This window comes from Berghia stephanieae, chromosome 4 (genome assembly GCF_034508935.2).
Source record: "Berghia stephanieae isolate SIO BIC M18660-M18661 chromosome 4, UCSD_Bste_1.3, whole genome shotgun sequence".
Classification (NCBI taxonomy): Eukaryota; Metazoa; Mollusca; class Gastropoda; order Nudibranchia; family Aeolidiidae; genus Berghia; species Berghia stephanieae.
This window is the reverse complement of record NC_088363.1, coordinates 28,907,942-28,933,612: the sequence shown is the minus strand read 5'-3', so window position 1 is coordinate 28,933,612 and position 25,671 is coordinate 28,907,942. Positions and strand designations below refer to the sequence as shown.

The window sequence follows — 25,671 nt, the reverse complement described above, 5'->3', positions numbered from 1 at the left end:
TTTGAAGCGACTTTTGTGGGGTCGTGGGTAGCTCATACGGTAGAGTCACGATCTCCCATGCGGAGTCGTCGTACCAGTAAGGTCGCGGGTTCGAGCCCCCATCGCCGCCGCGAAGATTTTATTCTCTGTTGTCTTCTGGCACTTTCCTACTCACTTCATTTCTGGTTATCATCTTACTTAAATGAACTTGTGACTCATTATAGACCTGATAGATCGCTAAGATCTAATGATCTAAATCTTATGACAGGGTTACCCTCTTAGTCCTTGTTTCACTACAAAATCCTTTTAGAGTAACAGCGCCTAGGTTGTGGAATTCCCTTTCGTATAAATCCAGAAACAGACTGAAAATTTAGACACGCTTAAAAATAAATGAAAGCCGAGTTATTTAGAAGAGCTTATTTTGACATTAAATAAATATGCTCATGTTTTAAATTAGGGTAGATGGTATAGTAGTGTGTATGTAAAGCGTAAGTGTATGTGGAGAATTTTCCGTATGTGGGTTTGAGTGTGCGAGTGTATATGTGTACGCGTATTAGTGTGTATGATGTGTATGTTATTTTAGTTTGAGTGATTGTAAAGCGCCATAGAGCACTTGTCAGTGGATTAATTGGCGCTATATTAAGTAAGTACGTCATTATTATTATTATTATTATTATTATTATTATTATTATTATTATTATTATTGTTATTACTACTACTACTACTACTACTACTACTACTACTACTACTACTACTACTACGACTATTATTTATTTTATTATTATTATTATTATATGTATGTGATGATGATTATCATTATTACTTTTATTATTATTACTACTACTACTATTATTATTATTATTATTATTATTATTATTATTATTATTATTATTATTATTATTATTATTATTATTATTATTATTATTATCATTATTACTATGACGTTTATTGGTGTTATTATTATTATTATTATTATTATTATTATTATTATTATTATTATTAATATTAACATGTGGATGTGTAAATTACTCGACACAACCACAGCAGGAATTAAAGGTTCAACATGCACGAGAGCTTTTACAAAGCGGATTATCAACTTAATATGCTCAAAACGCTTTATAAAGGGTCCCACGCCAGCAGCAACACTGAATGAGTAGGACGAGACAAGCAGCCTATATAAGACGATGTCATAGTTACTTTCCGAGACAGATAACACTGTTGTCAGCCAGGTACTCATTCCGCACCTGAGTTAGGTGAAAAGATGAGTATAGCCTTTTCTAAATTAATACATAATCAGTTCTGAGTGGCCTTACTGTGGGAACCATACAATCAACCTTCAGGTCGCAAGCTGAGTGTCATTCCAGTGGACCACAAATCCGTACGCACAAGGTAGATGAAAATTGAAAAGGTTTAGTCTATGCATCAACTCTTTTTATGTGTAGTCTTTGTGTGTGTGTGTGTGTGGGGGGGGGGGGGGGGGTGGAGGAGAGAGAGAGTTAGAGAAAGTGTCTTTTTAAATTTATTTTGTGGAGTTCTTTTAAAGATTATTTATTTATTTATCTATCTGTTTTGCATCTGTTTCTTTGTTCTACTGACTGTTTTTGTTTTGTTTTTAAAATTTTTCTCTCATGATAATATTATATCATTTTTCGTAGAAATCTACTGATGAACAATAACATCATTTGGAATAATAAAATTAATGACTTTTTTTTTGTATTTCACGACCGACACTGAAACCACCTCGGAGACAAGTATGAATAAGTTAAATGTAAGGAAAATTATGGAGGGGGGGGGGTCCCAATAGCTCATTAGTCCAACCAAATACTCAAAATGTAGAACAATGCCACACTTATAAACATAATGAGTCTTTCAAATAAAATTGATATTTATTTATTTATATATTTCATTTCAAAATATCACAAGAATCGAAAGTGAATAACACACAACAAAACAAAAGGTCCATGGTAATGCTATGCATCCCTGCTCTCTCAAATCACTTTGTTTTGTTACGGGTTTTTTTTTAAGGGAAATTATTCTTCAGTGATAAGTGACAGGCATCATACTGGATCGCCATAAGGGCAGCATCCCTTGAATAAAGGCAAGATGACTAGCACAATGCTACACTGCAGGGAGGGTGAGATGCAGTCCTGGAATCTACAGGTTATGAGGTAAAGAACATACCACTATGCCATGCTTCCCTTTTTAGGAGTCTTTCTTTTTCCTGGCTCTTTTCTGTGAGATTTCTTCCATCTTCTTTTCCATCTTTCTCTCCAACTGTGCTTTTTTTGTTGGATTTAGTTTGTGACTGGGAACACCACTGCCATTGTAAAGAACACCTTCTCTTACAATATTCCGACGTGCTGCTTGTTTTGCCGCATCACCACAGCCGTGCACTTCGGGCATCAAATGATTCAAACAAAATCTCAACTTGCAAAAGTCACAGTGCCTTCCTAACGTACTGGTAAGAGTCTTACACTTTTTGAAAGCACATTTACTGTCCAGCTTTTTTATGCTATCCAGCATGGCATCAAAGTCATCTTCATCGAATTTCTTCAAAACATCCTCAGCCCTTCTAACCTTGACAGATGACTGGTCTTTTTGTTTTTTCTCCGGTGCTTTGACTTCTTTCTTTCTGGCACCTGATTTGGCAGAACTTTGGTGAGAAGATGTCACTTCTGACTGTGTGTTTTTCTTTCCTCCTCCAGATTTTTGTCTTGGTTGTCGGGAGCAATGCAATTGGTGAAGATCAAAATTAGCTGTATTGATATTTTTATTACAAAAAGAACATAAGGACGTATTCACAGAAGACACATCACTTTCAGTTTTAGGCAATTTTGCAGCTTGTACATTGACATCCACATAATTTGAAACTTTACTAGATACAGAATCATCTTTAGAAACTTGTGCAGTGGTCTCAGGTAAAACACTGCAACTGACCTCCACAGAACTCTTACTATTCATTGCTGAACTTTCTAAAGACGCACCTTCCTGGTTGCTTTTTAAGATACCTTCTACACCTCTTTTATCACAGGTTTCAACAGATAATTGTTCTACACCTTTAATAAGAACACCAGTATCAGGAATGTTAGTATTAACAGTTTTGGAGACATCAATAACAATGTCCTTGACCGAGTCATTATCTAAGTCGCTATCCTTTACTGAGTTGTCATCCAACTTCACTTTCGATACCATGATGTGTCTGGCCTTGTCCTCCCCAGTGCTAACATGGTACAGCCCTAACTTTTCAGCTACCTGAAATGATAAAATGGTTTATTCATCAGGAGAAAATTAAATTGATGATGCAATACAAATAAGTACCATACATAAGTCATATTTCGACAGTTTTCATCCCATTATTTAATGCACTTAAATCGAGCCCCACTTCAGGCACTTTCATTTTTTTCCCTTGGACAAGATGATTAACCCCCAATTTGCTCACTTGGACAACAGGGTGTTTCCTGTTGACATCAGACATCCTGTTTGATGGATTATCTATATTCCTTTGTGGAATACCTAAGCAACAGTGTTGTATGATGCCATGGCAGAAGAGCGTAATTTTTTTTTTTTTAAATCTCTGCTTAAATATTTTCTGGATTTTCTTCAAAACTTCAAACCCAACCAAGACAAAAATTGATGGGTTTTTTTTTCACCCAAACAAAAAAGCAAAAAGTTCTTGCTACACATAATTTTTTTTTCAGCGAAACAAACTCTATAACAGAGTATTAAATTTTTATTACAATAAAAAAAAGATCTCTCTTTATTTTGTGATAGAAATCAGAATGAGAACATTTTTAATTGTATCATAAGGAATGTGATGATTTTCTTATGGTTGTTAAGGAAAGTGTTAAAAGATCTCACTATACTCACTGCACTTACCAAAACCTCATTTATTACACCAACTATATGCACCAAATTTACAATCCATTCAGCGTAAGTCACCTACAATCACTTATAAGATGTCTTTTTGTGATTTCATATACATCACTGCCCATATAGCCAGGTCCCTAAAGCTTGTTACTGTCACCTATCTCACCAATGACCAAGCTTAATGTCACTTGACCTTTTTATAAGATACATTACATTAACCATTATGATGAGACAGAAGGAAACAAAGTCAACCTCTTTCATATAAAAAAAGTAATTTTCTTCAAAAATATTAATAAAATGTGACCAACCATCAGTCTGGTATTATGTGAGGGTTAATCTGATATTGAAAATTGGATACTACAGTGCAGTTCAGTTTCTTTGTCCTCTTATTCCTCGTTCTCAAGCATTCCCGAACAATATCAATATCCGAAATTTATAAATTTATTTACAAGTTTCAAGTAATCCTCCTCGTTTTCATGGATTCCTCATCTTAAATATTTTGTCCAAGCACGCACGAGGATTATGAGTTGTACTGTATTTCTCCTTAATAAAACAAATAATCTAATACAATCTCATAGTTTTTTTTAGCTGTCAATTTCATTTTCAGCAGCTAGGTCAACCTGAAATTGAGCAGGGGTGATAAGTCACACTTTTTGGCAGCTTTGATGAAACAATTTAAAAAAAGCAAAACTTGATAACCTCATGAATGGCCAGTCGGTCATGTGAGTTGAGGGACGCAGGAAACTCCATGGAATCTCTCTTGACATCAGACATAAACTCTTGTAAAATCTTCGCGTACTTTGCCATTTTCTCCTCTTTGGATACAGATAATTCTGACCTAAAACACAAGAACAATGTTTATTTTGCTATAATAACAGCCTTGAGTTAGAAATAGTATAACCGTGAAATGTAGAATGAGCATTCATCTGTAAGGTGGTAACGCATCCAGAATGCTTTGACTACAAGAGAGGTCTCCAGGTTCAAAACCCTGTGCAGGCACCTTAGCAGTATTAAGAAATTTTCACATATATATACCATGTGCTATTGAAAACGGATGATAACCTTATGGGGTAAAATAACAAGCAAGCTGACAGTAAGATTCTAGTTAACTAGATCAGTAGAAGTATAATATGTATAAGGAAAATTTACTGGATAAGGAACACTTTAAATGTTTCTTTAATATATTTCCTTCTTTTACACTTTGTAATTCCAGTTGTCTGCCCTAACATTAAACATCTATGGAGTATTTCTGTTGAACATATTTTTTTATATGTCTGTTTTTATTTTTGTTGTGTTTGATTAAGATTACAGATAAGGTGTTTTTCGACATATCTTATATGGGATAATTGACAATATTGGCTGGAAAAGTAGTCTGTTGACAGATCATAGATGGACAGAAATATTTATAGTGGTTTCACAAACAACAAAATATAAACCATAAGCTCCCATAACTGCCTGCCACAACATTTATGAAGAAATAATTTATTTAAGATGTAAGTTCCACAACCAATGAATCGTGACTACTACTTTATACCTGAAGTAAGGGGAGAAACTCTTGGAATTTTTTTTTTTTATATTTTAAAATCCATTCAGATGACAGAGGACAAACGTAACATCTTTGTATTTTACATTCATCTTCGATATAAATGTATTCCCAAGTGTGAAGTACATGATGAAATGATGTTTATAATTTATTATGATAAAACTTGCGACATAGGCAGTGTTTCAATTTCTACAATTTAAAAGTAATGGTGAATTAATTAAAAATTCTTTAATATAGTTTTAATTCAACTACTAACATTTAGTATTTCCTGACACTTACTTCACTTTCTTCTGTGATTTAGATTGGCCCTTAGAAGATTTCATTGGCTCTTCTGTAAACTTTGAGGGAATATTTGTTGCCATATTGACCTCTGTGGGTAGAATACAAAGCTAAGATTAATACATTGACGGATAATATTATATATATAGGGAGAGAGAGAGAGAAAGAGAGAGAGAGAGAGAGAGAGAGAGAGAGAGAGAGAGAGAGAGAGAGAGAGAGAGAGAGAGAGAGAGAGAGAGAGAGAGAGAGAGACTTTGATAAGAAAAGAGATCATTCTTAAGAGAGTCCTTGAGTGGAACCCACAAAGTAAATGAGGTGGCCCATCAACAATGCGGTAAATGGGTTGAAAGACATCATGCGAGACAATGGAAAAGTGGTAAGAGTGTGGACCAAATGAAAACTCTTGGTGGACGCCATTTACTCCATAGGGAACCAAAAGAATTGAGTAAGTCAGTAAAAAGATTGAGGCCACAATACCATCCTAAATAGATTAATATGATTTCAAACAATCCAGAATTCTTTGTGGATTTATTATTTTCTTTCCTCAACCCAAACTCAGAACTCAAAAATTGAAATGCATGCTTCTATCCCATATTGTTTCAATATAATGTTTTTTTTAATGCCTTACCTTCGGAGTACTGGTGTGCTGACAACACCACACCTTTGTCTGTCATGTAATCCACCAGTGATTTTATAAAGACATTGTTGCTGACAGTTCCTGTATCACAAACCACAGCAAGATGCCTTCTTGCTCGAGTGACAGCCACGTTGATACGTCTTTTCTCTGCTAAAAATCCAACTTCCCCTTGATGCAATGAAATAGTAAGAAAAAAAAAACATAGTTGAAACACCAGATAAAACAACCAATGTCTTGAGTCTAAAATAGCCTAAGCATGGACAAAACTGACTTTGTGTACAAATACTCAGAAACCAAATAAGTTACATATTTCCGAGTATACAGGACTTTGGAATCTGAAATTAGGTACAGAAAACTGATTTTTCAAACCCAACAATGCTCAATTTAGTCACTTTTGCTTAAAAGAGTTTGCAATTCTGAGCATTTTGATACCAATATCATACATGTATCTGAATTTTTAAGGAAGATATGGTCATTTGAAAATTTGACAATTTCGTCGTCGCGACACCCTGCTTCTGCACCCAACTTCGGGACTTCGTATAAAAAGATGTATCGGGCTCACAATGACAAAATTTCAACTGCTTAGAGTCTCATAGAAATTAAACAACTCCAATTTTTTTCAGAACTCTAGCTCTTTATTTAATTACATTTTAAGCGCCACGAAAACGCAAAAAAATGCATATTTCCCATAAATCACCAAGGGAGACAAAAAATGTGTCCGTCGAGGCAGCCTCTGGTCGGCACGCCATTTTGCTCTCACTGACTGGGCTGTGCAACTCGTGTTTATTTACCAAAGTTAAATGCTGGGCGAATGCGGGCGATACTTATAATCGGTACGGCATTTCCATATTTTAAGAGAAAAATGGATGAGCTTTCGAGTAATGTAAAAATAGTCTGCTGAAATTTTGTGGAAATGAGTTTAATCTTCCTTTTTTTGAGAAATTTTAAAAATAAAATCGCTTCCCCTAAATAAACCAACAGTTATTTGGTATCGATCGAAACGTCAAGATCTTGTGCACATTTTAAACCAATTACTGATCCGATACCACCCATGGCCCGAATTCGCCAAGCTCTTCAAGATGACCGATCGCGAAAAGTTCGTTTTTTCCATCAGCGGGCGAGCCGATTAGTGACTTGTTTCAAAACCCACTTAAATTATCTTCAAAAAAAGCAGATAAATCATTTAGACACCATTTTAAAGGGATTTGAATAAGCTTTCGATTGATATAAATTTTATCCTTGTCATTTTGATATTTAATGGAATACAACGAAGTAAAATTTATGTAAAACACATCGAAAATTGTCCGCCAGAGCGCATTAGCGGCAGTTTGCCGTACCTACTGAAATGAAGTCTTAAAATGATCAGAAATATGAAATTTTAGGGGTTTTTTTGTTTGTTTTTGGCTTGTAATTGTTTTTTTTTTTTTTTTTTTCTGCTTTAAAGAAACCTTATTTCTTCTCAATAAATCAAATAAAATTTAACTGCAGTCTAATATTTTTGACCATAAATTCAATTTTCAATATTTGAATCAACCCAACATAACTCTGGGTTGAGACAATGTGTCATAAATTATCTTAAGTAAATATATATATGTACTGATTAAATAAAGTGGACATTTCTAAAGCGCCATGATATGCTTTAAAACAAAAAACTGTGACATTGATTTGAAGTTTTTTAAACAACAAAACAAGAGAAGCAAACACAGACCTTTCTTGTTGCTTCGAACCATAGAAATGATGACAGCTTCTTTTTCTCTTCCTTGGAATCCATCAACTGATTTCACTTCCAAGTCAGGCAAATAAGCGGAAAGTCGCACTCTGAGCAGCTCAATCTGTGACAGAAAGTGATAGATCATGGTGTAAATTAGTATTTCTTCAAATGTATTACAACTTGATATTTCAGAAAGAATGCAAACATGAATATATAATTCATTCAATTAATGCCCCTCATAACTAAGACTGAAATGCATGAACACAAAGGAAGAGGTATAACCATAACATTTTAGTGCATGTGCATATCCATTTTACTCTACCTCGAAAAACTACGGCAAATCTAAGAGGACAACAAACCTGCAAATTGTATGGAGAAATGACAGCTATATCTTGAGCTTTGACCCCAGACTCTATAAGTTCTTTAACATGGGCAGCAACAATATCTGCTTCTCCTGAAAATGGGAGGTAAAAATGGAATGAGTTAAATCACTCAAGATTAACCTTGATTGTGGCACCTAGAAGAAAAAAAAGGTAGTCTTTCAGAACCTTAAGGCCCATGGAGCTATAGTTGATGTTGAATTCTATAGTGTTAAATGACGATGGGAATTACTAGCTACCCTTTGGGTAGAGTGCTAGTCTATTACAAAGTACTTTTTGCCAGTCCTAATAGACCTAGCTACTCAATCACTGTTGTATGATCACATATATTTGAAAAAAAAAAACCAACTCAAAGCATGATCAAACTGGTCCCTTCGTTTGTGAGACAATTAATCTATCAGGACCCCATTAGTTTTTACCCTGGTCAAGACACCCTGGTGGTAAGTCCTTGGGAAAGGTTTTCATATATGTATAATCTTGTTCAATACAGACATAAAGTCTCAGAGTCTTCCTTGTGAAACATAAAACACATCATAAGGGTTTTACGGCGCTTGCAACACATTAAGGTTATATCAGCACCAGTATAAAGGAAGAAAATGGGATAGTGAAAAGTTATAGACTCACAATTAAAGCACACAAGAAAAGGTAAGACAAAGGGAAATTAGTTCAAACAGGGAAAAGATGTAGATTCCAAGATAGTGTACTTAGTTTGAGATCACCTTAATGTCTCATCCAGACACAAACAGAGGTACCCACTAAGAGGAATACACTCAAGTGTTTTACAAATCAAATATAACATGTTAACAAAACATATTACAGTGCATATAACCGAGAGATGATTAATAAGAAAAAAAATATCATCTCCCAAAACTATCTATACATTTGACTGTTTCCCTCCCAGGGCCTGGACAAAACCGTAATATCATTCCAAGACAAAGACAGAAAGCAATTGGGTAACAGAAACAGGGGGATAAAAGACACAGCAAGTACCTCCCTGCCCACTATGGGAGGTCGGGACCCCCAACCAAGAACCCCACCTTCATTTCCTTTAGATATTTCCTCTGGCAAGTCTGATTCATACAGATCACATCCTGACGTGTCGATCAAAAGCAGGGACGTCTCTGTTGTCTCAGATTGTGATACATCTCCTAAATCTCTGTAGTGAAAGAAGTGGAGGGAAAAAGGAACAAAATGAAAAACTATTTATAAAAATTGACACACGTAAAAACAGGATATATGGAGATTACAGACAACAATGTTAATTCATTATCTTCTCTTCATAAATTAAATATGTCTCATAAATTCAGTCAGTAATTGTTGTTTGTTTGTTTTTTTCAAGGATTGAAATATTCTCTTAAAAAAACATTTATGTTTATAAATTCCACTTAACGGTTCAGGACAACAATTTTAATACAACGAAATCCGATTGATAATAAGCAAGTTTAAAATTGGGGAGCAGGCACTGAATTAATTATTTTTTCACAATGAAAATCAATGTAACCAAAAAGCGGCTTAACCAAAAAAAAAAGAAATAAAAAGGATTGATAAATAATAAAGAACACAATTATAATACATTTTTTCTCTATGTATTTATACACAGATTCTTGACAAAATGAAAGAATCTAACCCAACATTGCAGATTTTTTTTTTTTTTCTAAATCTTGTTTTCTGTTTATTTCATCTTTAAAGTAATTTGTATGTCCTTGGCTTTATAATGTCTTCTTATACTATACTAAAATGTAGAACCACTAAACGGCCATGTCTATTATTGTGTGTCAATAATCCAGCGCAAAGTCTAATATTTCACTTTATGACAAAAAAAAAAACAAGAAAAAAAAACCAAAAAAACGTTATTGGTAGGCTGTAGTAGTCATGATTATACCATCCCTCGAGTCCCTTCTTTACAAAAAATGTAATCACTATGTTTAAACCAAAATATGTCTAAATCACAATATGTAACAAAGTCCAATGAATTTTGGTTAAACCAATTTTTACTATATCTTTCTATCTGCCTTCTCTAGCCATGTATAATTTTCAAGTTCAAGGTTGTAATCGGCAAAAGGCATTGTGTTCACCGGTACAATAATGTATTTATACAAACTTACATGAGGTTCCAGATAACTCAGTTGGTAGAATATTTGCTTCCCAAACAAAGGGACCCTTATCAAACCTAAGCAGAGTCGAGATTTTATCTAACCTCTCTGCTCACCCAGTAGTGATTGGGTATGGGGTCTGTTGGATCAGGCAGAAACTACTACTTTTCAATCGATTAGCATCCTATTTAAAGGGTTGTTAGCAAATGCTATTGTCCATTTAACTTCATAGAAACTGGGATAAACTCCAGCGTAGAACTACCATAATTCTTCCATCACACTAATTTTATGGATAAATAAATTTGTAAAGTTCTTCTAAAGTTGTCCCCGAAGCTGTGGAATATTTAACATACATTTCTATTCAAACTTTAATCAGTCGATGAAATCACAATTAAGTTGGCTCTTACCAATAAGATTATAGATGATAAAAATTCGCTTCAATAATTTAATTTTTTACCTCAACAAATGTGCTGCAACAGAGTCATGAGCCAAGAGCCTTCCCTCATACAGTTGTTCTGAAGCCCAAGTCATTATATCAGAGTGCATGCGATACTGAGTTGTCAACATCCTCACTATATCAGTATCCTCGTCTTTTGCAAATGTATTGAGAATCCTCTCCATTAAGGATAAATCAAGCCCATCTTTGGCAGCTCTAAACAAAATATGCAATACAAATTTTTATCGATGAAGATTACTTTGAAAAAAAATCTGGATTAGCAAGGCATGATTCAATAACTATAATTTACTTATAAATGTCATTAATTTGATTACCCATCCTTTGCAGCTCTAAATGAAATATGCAATACAAAATTATATCAATGCAAGATTTTTAAAAATCAGCATAGGGCAGAAGAGCAAAAATGTGATGTCACAGTTCAAGACTTGTCCTGCCAATCAAATGCATCATTCCTCAATCTTTAAACTGAGGGTAGGGGGGGGGGGGGGTCCCCAATTGCTCAGTTGGTAGAGCACTCACTCCACACACAAAGGAACCAATACCGATTCCGAATTTAGTCAAAAATAATTTCTGACACCCCCCCCCCCCCCCCCCCAGTAGGAATTGTGTAGCTGGGTCTGTTAGATCTTATGCAAAGTATCTTGTAATAGATTAGTGTCCTATCCAAAGGATATCAAACAATTGCTATTATCCATTTCACACTAGAGAAACCAGGATAATTTCCAGTTCCAGTGGCTTTATGGCTCTGAACGACTATTTTTTTAAATTTCTTAAATGACTTAAAATAACAAGAGAACCAAAGAATCCCAATAGCTGATACCACCATGCTAAATTTCTTTCTTTTTCTTTAACATATTATTGTAAACTTTTACATATTTGAGTATTTTAGCAAATCATTTATCAAAAGAAGCAATTTTATACAGGTTGAAAGGTCTGACTTTCCATTCTAATTTGTCAACAGGCGAGATTGGAGGCAGCATGGAAAAACATTACTGTAGAATTTTTACCCAGTATATGACAGTAGAAGGTACTAAACTCACTCTTTGGACATGATAGTGGGAGGTAGCTGAAGGTGATCACCAGCCAAGACACATTTGGGACCCCTTAATAAGCCAATCCAACACGCTGCTTCCAGAGCCTTGGAAAAAAAAGAATATAAAAAATACAAAATTTTATGCTATTATTTACATAAAAATGAGTTTAAATGATTTTACTGTAGATTTGAAATCAGAATGTAGAGCAAATAATATAATATAATATAATGAATTTATAAAGTGCCTAGTTCCAATCAAAATTGCTCACTGGCGCTTTTCTTTTATCTTAAATTGTGCAAAATTCAGATTATATATTGTAATATTCCAAGAGTAGAGCACTTCAAACACAATGTTGTTTCTTGATAGCAGCTGTAGTGTAGTGGTAATACTGCTGGTTTTGATCATAAAACAAGTTCAATCAATATGGAACCAAGAAACGCATTTTGGTGATATTTCCTTTCTGGAAATTCCTTTTTTTGTATAATTTTCTTTGTCTTACGACCCGTCCCCTTTTCTTTTCAGGAATACTGGTGTCAATCACTATATCTTTAAATACAAAATCAAACTGAAAACTTGTATATTCGTATCAGATGAAATAGTGGAACAGAGTTTGAGTTTCTCATACAAACTTATAGACGTAATCAATTTACATCTTCAAAAGATAAAAGATGTCCTAGTTGAAACAAACTTATTATTTCTATTACTCTTGAATGGATATGGTCATGAGCCACAACAATAGCATCGAAATAAACATCAAATTCAAACCTGAGAGCATTCATCAACAATAACAAGATCAAAATGATCCTCCTTCAAGTGTTTCAGGGGCCCATCATTAGCTGCACTGGTAAGAGTGACCAGTACTACATCTGCCCGAGACAGAACTTCACTTGTTGCAGACTTCTCTCGTTGGAAAAGTTCTCGTTGTAGAGACTTCATCTCCTCTCTCAGGGCTGACTTTTCCCCTCCAGTCCTGGCTTTTTTCATTTTTTTCTGTAGGAAGAAAGTGAAACACACATTTCACACACATAGTTTTGATATGTAACAATTGTCACAAAAACAGTACTGTGCCGGGTGAGCCCTATGCTGGAAAGTTAACTTTAAGCTTAACTTACAAAATTTGAGAATGGGTTTTGTTTCTTAAACTACAAAAAAAAAAATATTTCCTGATTCAGACTATTTTGACAATTGATTAAGTTTTTGCAAATCTAGTTCATTCCAACATAACTCCAGAACGAGGCAGTGGGACACATATTATGACCAAATTGACATCACACATTACTTCTGACTGTACAAATCTTTTACCTGAATTGATTATTAGGTATAACATAAATTAAATTGTGGCAGGCATAGCTATATTTGTACATCGCATTACCGGGATAAGCAAACATCAAAAAAATTGAATACTTCAATGTTGAGTCATCAAAAGTATTCAAAATATATGTCTTGAAACTAAAAAAAATATTAATATGGCTAAGGCTATTGGTCAGTACTGACCCCCAGACGCTAGTACCTGCGTGTCAGTGCTGACGAACAGGCGCCAGCGCCTGGGGGTCAGCACTGACCAATAACCTGGTGTTATTGGTCAGTATTGAACAACAGGTGCCGCCGCCCACAGACAGCCTCTCTTCGGTCTGTGCCACCGCCCGCCATTAATCAGCACTGACGAACATCGGGCCTGTTCGTCAGTGCAAAGACCTCTTCGCACTTATTCGTCACTTCCTAAAGTAAAAAAAAACAAAAAAACAATTAAAATCCCAGGCTTTCAAGGCCAATTATCCGATGACACAAAGCAACACTTGGTCACTTAGATAAATTTGATGTCTAACGCGTTAGATCGTGGCCTTCGTAGAGTTATGGCCTGATACTTACCAAAAAATGACGTCAAACTGCCAGTCTTTTGCCATAAAAGAAAACAAATCGTGAGTCGTATTCAGTAGTTCAACCAACGAAATAACTTGTTTCCGTGAGCTCTACTAACAACTCACTAACCGGTGCAAAAACCAAATAATGACGTCAAACTGCCGGTCCTTTTGGATTTCAGTATCAGGCTATAACCATAGCCATCGTTATGTTATAGCCTGATACTGAAATCCAAAAGGACTGGCAGTTTGACGTCATTATTTGATTTTTGCACCGCTTAGTGAGTTGCCGTTAGTAGAGCTCAAGGAAACAAGTTATTTCATTGGTTGAACTATTGAATACAACTCACGATTTGTTTTCTTTTGTGGCAAAAGGCTGGCATTTTGACGTCATTTTTTGGTCAGTATCAGGCCATAACTTTACGAAGGCCACGCTATAACATAACGATGGCTACGGTTAGATGGCGTTGGGGCAACGGTATGACTCGTTGTTTCAAGCCACCATACGATTCTTTTTTATTTTATGTTGTCTTTGTGTGTATGTGTTTTTGTTTTTCTTTTTTTTCCGTATATTTTCGTTATTGCTTAAATTAAAGAAAAATAGAGGAAATGTGTTATAATATAATATTTCTTGTTACGATTCTTTTATAATACATTGTCCATTCTATTGATGAGGTTTTTAAAAAAATGTATTTGTTTTGTTTTTGTTTTTTGTCATGCAAAAAAAAAAAATAATAATAACGGAAAGGAGGAGAAACCTGGTGACGAATAGATAATTCCATTTTTTATTTTTTTTGGGGGGGGGAGATGCGAGCAAGCCGAATTTCAAAGGACGGAATGAAAAAAGACGAGACAATGAAAGAGCTTCACTTTCAGTTCTGGCGTCACGCATCAGTGAGCATGCGCGTTGGAGGAACCTAAATATAAGGTTGCCAGTTTGGCGTTTCAACATCAAATTTGGTATTTTTCTCAGGATTGAACAATATCATTTGTTTAATTAATTGATAAATTTATTAAACAAATCTCACGTAAACCGATAAAAAAAGGTGAAACCAAGGGACTTCCTTGCGACTAGTATGGGACAGGAAATGCGGATTTATTTGTCGTAGAACAAGTTATTTCAAAAAATGGCATTTTTCCATAATTTTGGCACCGTCAGTACAGGCGCCAGAACTGACCAATAGATACCAGTAGCCTACCTATTAGTCAGTGCTGACCCCAAGACGCTGGTGCCTGTTCGTCAGTACTGACCCCCAGATGCTAGCGTCTGGGGGTCAGTACTGACGAATAGTCACTCCGTATTAATATTATTATTACCGTATTATAAAACTAACAAAAAATAGTAATATTGACAATGGCATTAAAACAATAACTGTACCAGGTACAAGAAATCAGGTATTTCATATTGATGAATAAAAGTCCAATAAAAAAAATTTTAAAAAGATAATGCAGGCGAATTGTTAAGGAACCAACACTTTTTCGACCCCTTAATAAAGCAGATTTGTAATCAAACAACAAATTCCACAAGGCATATACCAAATGTCTTACGATTAAAAGCGATAGTTCAAATCAAAAATACATTTTCAAAAATAAAAACCATATCGGTCCTCAAACAAATGGATTTTTTAAAGGTCTATCTAGAAAAAAGACCAAGATAACTCAGGTGTCAGTCAGATTTTCAGAATTGAATCTAAAGTTTATAGTATGAAATTAGGTACGGAAAACCCAAATTTAGATTATATAATTGTTGTCTTTAAGTTGCATTCAATAGGTAGAACTTTTTTTCCTGATTAAAATGGTATAAAAATTATTAAAATTGGTTAAAAATTTAAAAAGATATGTTATTTCGAAATTTGTAGAAAATCGCCCAAATTTGGGCTGCTTTGAAGGCAACCTTTTGTCCGTTTTCAAAATGCCGTATTTTCATAAATATTCAAGCCAGACCTCTGTATCTTTCTAACAATACACATCTTTTTATAAACAATATGTGTATTTTTTTCCTGAGCTCAACTCTAAGTAAAAAAGAAATAATTTGCCCCCAAAGTAGCTGACAAAGCCAAAATTGTCAATTTCAACACGAAGTTTCGAAATATCAGCGATTGTGCCCCTTGCCTGAGCCGGCGTATGAGTGAAGTGAATACGGCAAATTTGTAGCTGTAGTTTCGTTTTCAGTTGGCTGGTGACTGCAAAGCTATAAATCTTGCTTTCGTATACATCATTTTAAAGCTGAGATTTTAAACTTTCTTTTGATACCAGAATCGTCCAAATTTTCAAATTTTTCTTAATTTTTTTATCAAATTAAAGTTTTTAACTTGAAACTTCAAACTTTGAAAAAGATCATAAAAATGCGAATCTGGTATCGAATGAAAGCTTGTTCAATTTTCTTTCTGATGCAGCCATTGGCGTTACTATTAATAGCGCTGACGCGAACAGCCGAGCGGAGAGAAAAGATGACCGTCAGTTACGGTGTTCGAGTAGCGGAGCGCCGGTTCAAAAATCGGAGTTTAACCCTCTTCTTCAACTCAAAGCCATAAAATAACGGCAAATCCTATGAAAAAAGCATAAACATTTTTTAAAAGATGAAGATTTGAGATTTAATCTGATACCAAACACGTTTTATTTGACGGACTGAAAATGAGAAAAAGAGAGTGACGATTTGAGTTGAAATTCTCGGTTTGCCAATAAAGCCATGACTCGATAAGAGGGTTTGCCGTACCTAATGAAATGTGAATAATCAAATACAGCGTGGCTCAGCTGTCCAGTCTTTGCCTCGTACCCAAAAGGTACCGATTTCGACTACCCGCTTCGTTGTGTGGCCTTGAGCAAGTCACCTCGCCCTAGCTCATTTTGCGGCACTGTACTGCGTCTGATGCCTGGGTTATTCCAGTCTTCCCTTGGAATAAACCCTACAGACAAATTTCCCCTCGGGGATGAATAAAGGGAAATTTATTTTTTTATTTATTACCTTACCAATATTTTCTCCATATCACTTCTGACATCTTTGGCCAGTCCTTTTTCCTCACTGGCATTCACTATGGCATCCAGAGAGTATTTCTGTAAATGTCCTAACAGACGAGCTGGGTGGCCAATTCTCACAATCCGTTGTTTGTAATTAGCTAGCTTTTCTACCATGTTGTCTACTGCTATGTTGGAGGGAGCTGTGGCTAAAACCTTTGGGGAATAAAGTACATGCATTTTTAAAAAGTGGAGAAAAATCATTCAGAGCCAAAAGACTCATGGTGACAGAATCTATCCCGGATTCTGTAACATTGACTAACAATATAAAAATATGCAACAGGCAAATTTACCCTGGAAGACATGTCCAACCTGTATGTCTGACACCATTTTCAGTAAATTTAATTAACATATTGGTACAAGAGAAGAGAACATTTCTAAAAATCTTGTTTTTAAGGTCCAAAAAATTGAGACGAGTGTTGTGCTATCTGAATCATTGGAAGGCCCCGGAAAATAGAGAGGAAGCCATAAAAACAGAGAAAAAATTAGAGTGCACATTACAGGTCAAACCCACATGCTATTCAATTACTAACACTTGTTGAACAACAAGGCTTCTAAACCCCATCTAATGAATTCATTTTTTGAAGACAAAATCCCCTGTATCTAAATTTTTACTTCACTTCTGATCATCTTTATACTATCCAATCAAATCTCTTCAAATTGAAGTCATATTTTAATTCTTCTTTTTTTTTTAAAATAAAAAGGCCAAATAGTAAAATAGTTTTTCTCTCTTTTTTTTTTAATAGTTAAAAGGAACCTGCAACACTTAAAAACTCGGAAGTCATATCTCTGCCCAGGAAGAGGAATATTACAGGACAGCTAGAAGATAATATATTTGAAGATTTCTTATATCATAATCTTTAGACAAAATTAAATGTAAAACAAGAGGGACAAGCTCAAGCACACAGCCAAAGTAGATTCCTGCCATGAAACTATCTCCATCAGCTTTAAAATGATGTTATTTGGGACCTAAACAGTATCATATTGGAGTTTTATTGCTAAAAAGTTGGATTTGTGCTCATTCTTATGAAGCGTGAATTAGGTTTCTACCTTTTGTTGAGGACAATAGATATATTTGCTTAAGTACTTATGGTAATACAAATTTAAAACTTACATTTCTGGTCATTTTTTAACTGTTATCTCACTTTTTGCATCAAAGTGACCACGCCATAATACCAATTTGAGACGATGGGTCACATTAAATACTTCTGGAGTCACACATTCAATGAGTTTGGAATTACTTGCATTAAAAGAAATAAACTAGTAAGCCAAACTTACCTTCAGGCCTTGTTTCACAGCTTGTATAATCAGTTCAACAACAGTTGTGGTTTTTCCTGTACCAGGAGGTCCATGAATGATGGCCAGTTCCTTCTGAGCCAACCCAAACTTTACTGCCTCCTGCTGAGATTGGTCTAACGATTGATTCACAAATCCCACCGCTGAAATAATTTGTGTTGAGAGTAAAACTATAAATAATAAATCAAACAAAAATACACAACATTTAGAAAGTAGAAAGTGGTACTTTGATCAATGGAATCAACTGATCATTGGAATATCAGATTTATTGCTTAATTTAAGTGTAATCATTGTTCATGGAGAATTCTGCTAATCAACAAGTTCCTCAAGCCTGACACACAGACAATAATTTGGAAGACAAAATGCAAAACAGAAAAAACATTCTAAAAGTACAAAATATCAAAATTGAAAATCAAGGGAATCAGTTACTAAATTCTGTTTAAACTTACTAATCATTAAGCATTGTGTCTCAGTAACTGAAAATCACTAGAAGTAATAAAAGGATGCCAATCATTCATAAGTGCTGCAGTTCATTGTCATGACCACGTTACCTCGTTCAGACAATAAAGTCACAAAAGTTTTCTTATTTAAAAGTTAAGAGGAAACAATTTTTCTTTTTTAAAGTAGTGGTCAAGGATTATCCATAACTTCTTGAATGCATATTGAAGAACCAAAGCCTGGCAGATTCTAAGCACTTTTCACAAATGTTTGACATAGGCAAAAAAATAATTTTAAAATGCATGGCATTGCAATGTATTTCAGTGTAAATCTCGACCCTACTATTGAGCATTGTAACAAAGTCACAAAATTGGAGGGCCAGCTGATCCAACAGGTAGATATGTATTCAAGGTGGATATTGGATTAGCCTTTTCCTTTTCAGAGTCTGTTGACAATCACAGAGAGAAAAACTAATTCTCCAAAATCTTCTCAGTTTACCAATCTAATTAGTTACAACGCTTTTGACCTCACCAGTTTTCACTGAACTTTTAAAATACAAACGAGGTAAAGCACGATCTAAGAAACAATGGTAATAATCATTCCTTACGAAGTGTCTGGACTGGATTTGATATTTTTCTTTCTCCAAAAAGAATCTCAATAAGTCCCAAGGATGGTCCACCTCTGTATTTGTCTAAATCATTTAATGTCCTGTAAAGCAAAAGAATCACAATGTTAAGCACACAATATCAACATGATTCATATTGTAACATTATTCATGAGCTCAGTTATTGTAAATTCAGTTAAAACAAACAACATGAAATTGAAAATAACAAAGGAGAACTTCTCATAATGTGTGAATATGATGGATAGTCACCGAACAATAATTTTAACAAATGGACATGATTTATTACAGTAGCGACCAAGAAGTTAGAAGGGACAGGCTCATCATCTTATTTATTTTTATTTGAGCCCCACTTCAGGCACTTTCGTTTTTTTCCTTGGGCAAGATTATTAACCCCCAAATTGTTCACTTGAACAACATTGGTAATTCCCGATGACATCAGACATCTTGTTTGCTGAATTATCCTTATTCCTTCATGGAATGCCTTAGCGACAATATCTTATGATGTCGTGACGAAAGGGCATAATTAGAATATCTACCTAATAATACAAGTGATTAATCTTCATTTCGAATTACAAAACAATAAACAAAGTCTTACATTTTCAATCTCCGATAAGTGACATCATTGGCAAGCTTGATAAGTTTGAATAGGGCACCATCGTCCAGATCAAACACATCCTGGGACTCATCAAATGCTAGACTGACTTGGAATGAGCTGATCTGTGATATGATGCCAGTCACTACAGGTTTTTCCTTGACGCCAGCTGACATCAGACTCACGCCAACAATATCTCCTGGAAAATATAGAATTAAAAAATTAAACATAAAAATTACATCAAATCTCCTATTGTTATTATAAATTCTTTCAAGATTGCATAAATAATATTACAACAAGTGCTTACATTTTTACCAATTTTGCCTAATACAGCAAATACTCATTCTGTACACCTCCCAATTTTACTTAAAGGAAATCTGACATGCACATGTCCCATCAATTTCAATTTGCATCTGTTGTGTGTCAGTAATTGTGAGTAAATTAAGGGAGGTGATCTGAAAGGGAATCTATTCCGTTTGTACCCAAAAGATAAGCCCATTTAATTCTGTCAACACAATGAATATCCAATTAATTTTAATTATTAAGATAACATTCAATTGTAGTCATGTCTTAACCCTGCGCATGTCATAACTTTGGTATGTTTAATTATTATATTTAAACAATATAATTTTTTTTTTAATTCATAAAGAAATACTGCTAAAATGATACATTACTACAGATGACATCCTCATATTTGTTTAAAATTCTAGATTTACAAGCAAACTTTTAAATCAATTCTTTCAACAAGGAAAATTATTTTTTTAAATAATTTATTTGGTCCAAAGTGATTTGAAAAAGATTGTCATATTTTGTTAAAGTCAAGATTAAACAATTTTAGAAATCCAACTCAATTTGCCAGTACACATCTTTAAGAAAATGACCTTTATTTTAAATAAAACACTCTCATGATGAGCCTATAATTTATGTGGAATTATAAAAAATATTTAAAATTCTTGGCCATACCAAAGCTTTCTAGATTATATACAGAGGTAAATATAAGAAAATTATATTTTCATATTGAAACATTAGTTAGTAACCAACAAAAGAAAATGTTACAAAATTAAACATATTCCTTTTCATAGTAAACTTTGAATTAGAGTAGAGTGAATAATGAATAAGACCTGGTGAGAAATTATTTGAAGGCAACTCTGGTCTACAATCTTTTCCCCTGTGTTTTGTTTCAGGTTCAAAAGTTGCTATCATCCGTCCGTACATGCCATGTCTCCTCGACTTGATCTCCAGCTTAAGAAGGCACACACCCTTTCCTTGAAGATCTTTTGCAGACAATCTTTCATTGAGAAACCTACATTTAATATAAATATTTTAAAATATCAATCATTATAGCAGTTGTTTGAAAAAAAATTAAAAGTGGGAAGGATATAATAATTAATGGTAGAGGCTAGGGAGACCAAGATTTTGGTCTCCCTAACCAAATTGGTCGATTTTGGCTAGGGAGACCAAAATCTTGGTCTCCCTAGCCAAAATGGCTCGTTTTGGCTAGGGAGACCAAGATTTTGGCCCCCGGCGTAAAACCGCATTTTCGTTTATGGAACTGTTTCTTTATGTTAAAGAGGCGAGTTTTTACTTCTGTTTATTCATTGCTTGCCCGTTTGTTTTTATTGCTGTTCTTTCTTTCTTTCTTTCTTTTTTTTTTTGTGGGGGGGGGGGGGGGGTTATTAATAATCCTGCCCTCCCCACCCACACGAAAAAAATGTCAGAGTCAGAGAAGAGATTGCAAGTTATCGGCCGGTCGCCCACACAAAATTTAACTTTTATTTTTTAACAATATTTTTAGATTTTTGCTAGGAAAACACGATTTTGGTCTTCAGACTCAAAACCACGTAACTGTTTCTTGTACTGTTATGATGTTGAGGAGGGCAGTTTTAGTTGTTTTTTTTTGTTCGTTTGTTTGTTTGTTGTTTGTTGTTTTTGTTTGTTTTTTTTAGAGAGAGAGAGAGAGAGAGAGAGAGAGAGAGAGAGAGAGAGAGAGAGTTATCAGCCACCCAACACAAAAAGTATTTGAATTTGAATTTTCTTTTTGTTCTTCAATTTTCTCTACGTAGTTCCGAAAATCCGGTAACTTTTCTGGGGGGGGGGGGTGTTGAGTACAATGCAGTACAACGACGAATACAAAGCTTTTGTTTGTAAAGAGTTTTATGGCGCTGCAACACATTTAGGTCACATCAGTGTCGGTAAAAAGTAAAAAAGGAAGAAAATAGGATAGTTTTAAAAACACCATCCAAATGCGGCTGCTTTTTCTCTTTGATCTCGAATCATGGTCTCCCCTACGCCAAACACCTTGGTCGTTTGTGGGTTGTTTGTGGTCTCCCTAGACAGTTCCATAATTAATTGCAATTTTCAATTAATCAATACCAGGGAGCTCTTACCATACTGTCTGTTCACCTAGATCAATACCCATATCAATGCCTTACTGCCTGACCACGCCTGCGTCAGATCATTTTTTTACTGTGATATTTTGAAAAGAGGAGAGATTATACCCAAAAAGACCCCCAAAAAGTTTATTCTCTACAATCAAATTTTGAATCAAAATAGTGGTTGGGAAACACAAATTTCATGTTTCTTAAACTTAATGTTAATTCAGACAGTCCTACAGATTGGCTACGAAAATGAAAATCGAAACAGAGAAATGACAACTCACTGTGTTTCCTCAATTTCGGCTTCTCTCTCCTTGTCAAGAAGTGACAGCGTTTTGAGAACAAATTCGTGCACGTCCATCATGGAATTACAAATTACAATGTTAAGTCAAATCAAAGCTGGAATTCATATGTACAATTTACAGAAAAGATACAGCAACTTCCAGGGGAAACCACAATGACTGCCACAATCACAAGACAGACATAGCTTAGGCTTAGGATCGCTTAGTCAGTAAGTCTGCCAGTCGTTATCACAATATTCACAAATCACAAACACAACAAAAAAAATTCGAGTCATAGTCGTTATAACAATATTCACGAGTCACAAACACGACAAACAAAACTTGAGCCAGTCTAGAGTCTATTAGACTTAGACTCTATTATAATTATAGTCTATACTTCTAGAAGTCTGCTGTCACACACACAAAAAACGAGCAATGGTAGTTGGCCTCAAGAAATTGATTGGAGTTGGCTGAGCACGTAGTCTTGGACTAAACAGTTAAATTCCAAGCTTGAAAGGGGGCAAGTGACCCCAAAAATTAGGGGGAAATAAATTTAGAAAGCAATGTCAATAGATGAATAATCTTTGACTCTTAGACTTAGCATAAGATAGAACTTTGTGAGACTGAGCCTGAGAAATAATTTGTACTTTCGGTTTCAATAGCTAGGTAACTTCAATCCAAATGAACTCGTTTTTGTATTTTCGCAGTTATGCTCCTTGTCCCATTCAGATGGTCTCCAAACCTCCCAAAATATTCAGAGATTATCTTCCCCTCTCCAGATATTGCGGAAAGTACTTTAGACTAACGCACAATTTAAATAAGCCACAGAGACAGGGCTTTTGAATGATTATTTATTAATAACTCAGAGGTGAATCCACAAATAAATAGAGATGGTATGGACACAGAACGTACAACCTTCGTATACTCATAGCGTGACACTGCCCAAAGAATATATTAATATCATAGTCAAAGGCCACGCGGCCACCAAACGAAAGGGAACAGTGAGTTGTATTCAATAGTTCATTTGTTGAGCACCACTAATGACAATACAATTTAACATTCTTTTGGAGATCGTCACCTTGTAATTATGCGGCAATGTGGTCTGAACATCGCAAAGTTGAGTCCTCTTAGACGGTTCTTTACTCACATTCCCTCAACGCACTCAAGTGTAAAAATGAGTACCTGGCCGTTAACAGCACTGTCTCTGTCGGAAAAAAATCTAATATCGCCTTATAGGCGGCGTGTCTTGTCCTACATGTTAAATGTTGCAGTTTGCTAGGGACCCCTTGTAAAACGCTATGAGAACGTTTAGTGAATAAAGCTCTATATAAATGCTCTAGTTTTTATCATAACATATTTTTATTGCAGTGTCAGATTATGTTAACAACGACTACGCACAGAGCACCTATCAAATAACAGTTTTGCACCTATATTAAAATGAAACATTGCATGTCGCAATGCTCTATTCAATTTCATTTCTGTCATTGATGAGTAAACAGATAGAATCTCTTCCCAACTCCATTTAACATGCATCAAACAACAATAGAAGAAACGAAGTTGACGTCACTCAGTTTTTTGTTATCATTTTTAGACAGTCTGTTAGTAATTCGTTTTCACTAAATTATACAAATCAGATTACAAATGTTAAAGGCTACACACAGTTTTGTGTGTTGGTATGTATAATTTGGCTCGCGGATGTTGTGAGTATTTTACTTAAACGCATAGCATCAATACACATCCATGACAAGAGAAGAACAAAATTACAAGAGCTTCACTTGTGATCCACAGTCTAAGACCGGTACTATGTTGGGGTAAAGGGGAAGCATAACATATAGGTATTGTCTTTGCTTCGTGCCAGCAACATCCATAGAATAGACTATTATAGTCCGTTCCACGACTCGTGTGCATGACGTGGATATCTTCACAACCCTCTGATAGATTTTTATAATTGGTTTGAACACTTGCATTGGTATTGTTTTTAGCCAGCCATTATTAGTAATTATCACTAAATTCGGTCAATCAGACTAATAAATGTTCAAGGTTACTAAATAAGGAAAGGCAGAGTTGTAATTTTCTTCAAAAGGCACGATGATTAATATGGCTCAAGAAGAAATCGGATTGGACTGATTTGAATTTGACATTTTGTTTTATCAAATGCTGCTGGTTTAAATTTTGCAACCTGACCTTGTATACATTTACCTCATTTTGAAGTTTGTAACATCTGATTTTTGACGTCGTTTGTGTTTTTGTTTTTGTTCTTTTTTGTTTGTTTGTTTTTTGTTTTATTTGTTTTTGTTTTTTTTTAGTGGGTTGTGTGTGTGTGTGTGGGGGGGGGGGGGGGGGGGGGGGGGGAGGGGGGTGTTTCGTTCCTCTTTTTTTTTTTTTTTGGGGGGGGGGGGGGAGATGTTTGTTTTTGAACGATGTTACTTTATGAATCTATCATATTAATCTATGCAAAACTTATGACAGCATACTCGATATAAGACGGCTATCAAACATTTATTTGATAAAGTTCGTCACGTGTGACCCACAAGTACCGTAAGAAGCATGAGACACTCCGACTAAGCAGAGCTTGATAAATAAATATGGGGGCGGTAGCATCTTACCTACGGAATCTTGAACTGTTTGATCTAATACCGTCATTATGTGGATGTTTTCGTCATAATAAGACGTTAATGGCGTAGTTTATCTACAGGCTACTTCCTGACGGAGAGACACACCCAATCAAATAATATTTGCTTGGAAATCTCAGTGACACACATTCTGTTGATCCCTTGAGGACGGGGTTCCATCATACTCCAACTCGACATCACATCATCCTGTTTTCACTTTTAACATAGAGATTAATAAGACAGATCTGACAGGGGCTTGCAATTTCTTTTGTATCTTTTGAAGTGATCTCTTGACGAATAAGGTAAAGTATGCGGCCATTGTCAGATAAATAATAGGGGAAACAATGATTTGAAATAAATAGTTTCGCCTAAAAGCCAGGAGCAAGGCGGTCTATCATCGACTCCCAACCCTGTTGCTATTACTACTACTACTACTACTACTACTACTACTACTACTACTACTATTGCTACTACTACTACTACTACTACTACTACTACTACTACTACTACTACTACTACTACTACTACTACTACTACTACTGCTACTATCATTATTATTATTATTATTATTATTATTATTATTATTATTATTATTATT

General features: G+C 34.9%; 1 protein-coding gene across 1 annotated transcript; it reads right to left on the bottom strand.

The window, feature by feature from the left end:
* Window positions 1-1,840: 1,840 nt before the first annotated feature.
* Window positions 1,841-23,144, bottom strand: LOC144970376 (DNA-binding protein SMUBP-2-like). Its single transcript, XM_078909949.1, has 16 exons — window positions 22,465-23,144; window positions 20,927-21,108; window positions 19,809-20,004; window positions 19,196-19,296; window positions 18,133-18,293; window positions 16,810-17,010; window positions 12,746-12,970; window positions 11,987-12,084; window positions 10,947-11,141; window positions 9,434-9,552; window positions 8,376-8,470; window positions 8,014-8,137; window positions 6,297-6,473; window positions 5,669-5,759; window positions 4,546-4,684; window positions 1,841-3,231 (listed from the first exon to the last, which is right to left on the bottom strand). The coding sequence occupies exons 1-16, from the start codon at window positions 22,542-22,544 to the stop codon at window positions 2,182-2,184; spliced, it is 3,234 nt and encodes a 1,077-aa protein (XP_078766075.1). The 5' UTR covers window positions 22,545-23,144; the 3' UTR covers window positions 1,841-2,181.
* Between the last annotated feature and the right edge of the window lie 2,527 nt (window positions 23,145-25,671).

Coding starts and splice junctions, on each gene's coding strand:
- LOC144970376 (XM_078909949.1), bottom strand. CDS start 22,544: ATGATGGACGTGCACGAATTTGTTCTCAAAACGCTGTCACTTCTTGAC. Junction 12,971..16,809: donor GTGATATGGAGAAAATATTG/GTAAGGTAATAA, acceptor TTCTTCCTACAG/AAAAAAATGAAAAAAGCCAG. Junction 5,760..6,296: donor AGCACACCAGTACTCCGAAG/GTAAGGCATTAA, acceptor TTCTACCCACAG/AGGTCAATATGGCAACAAAT.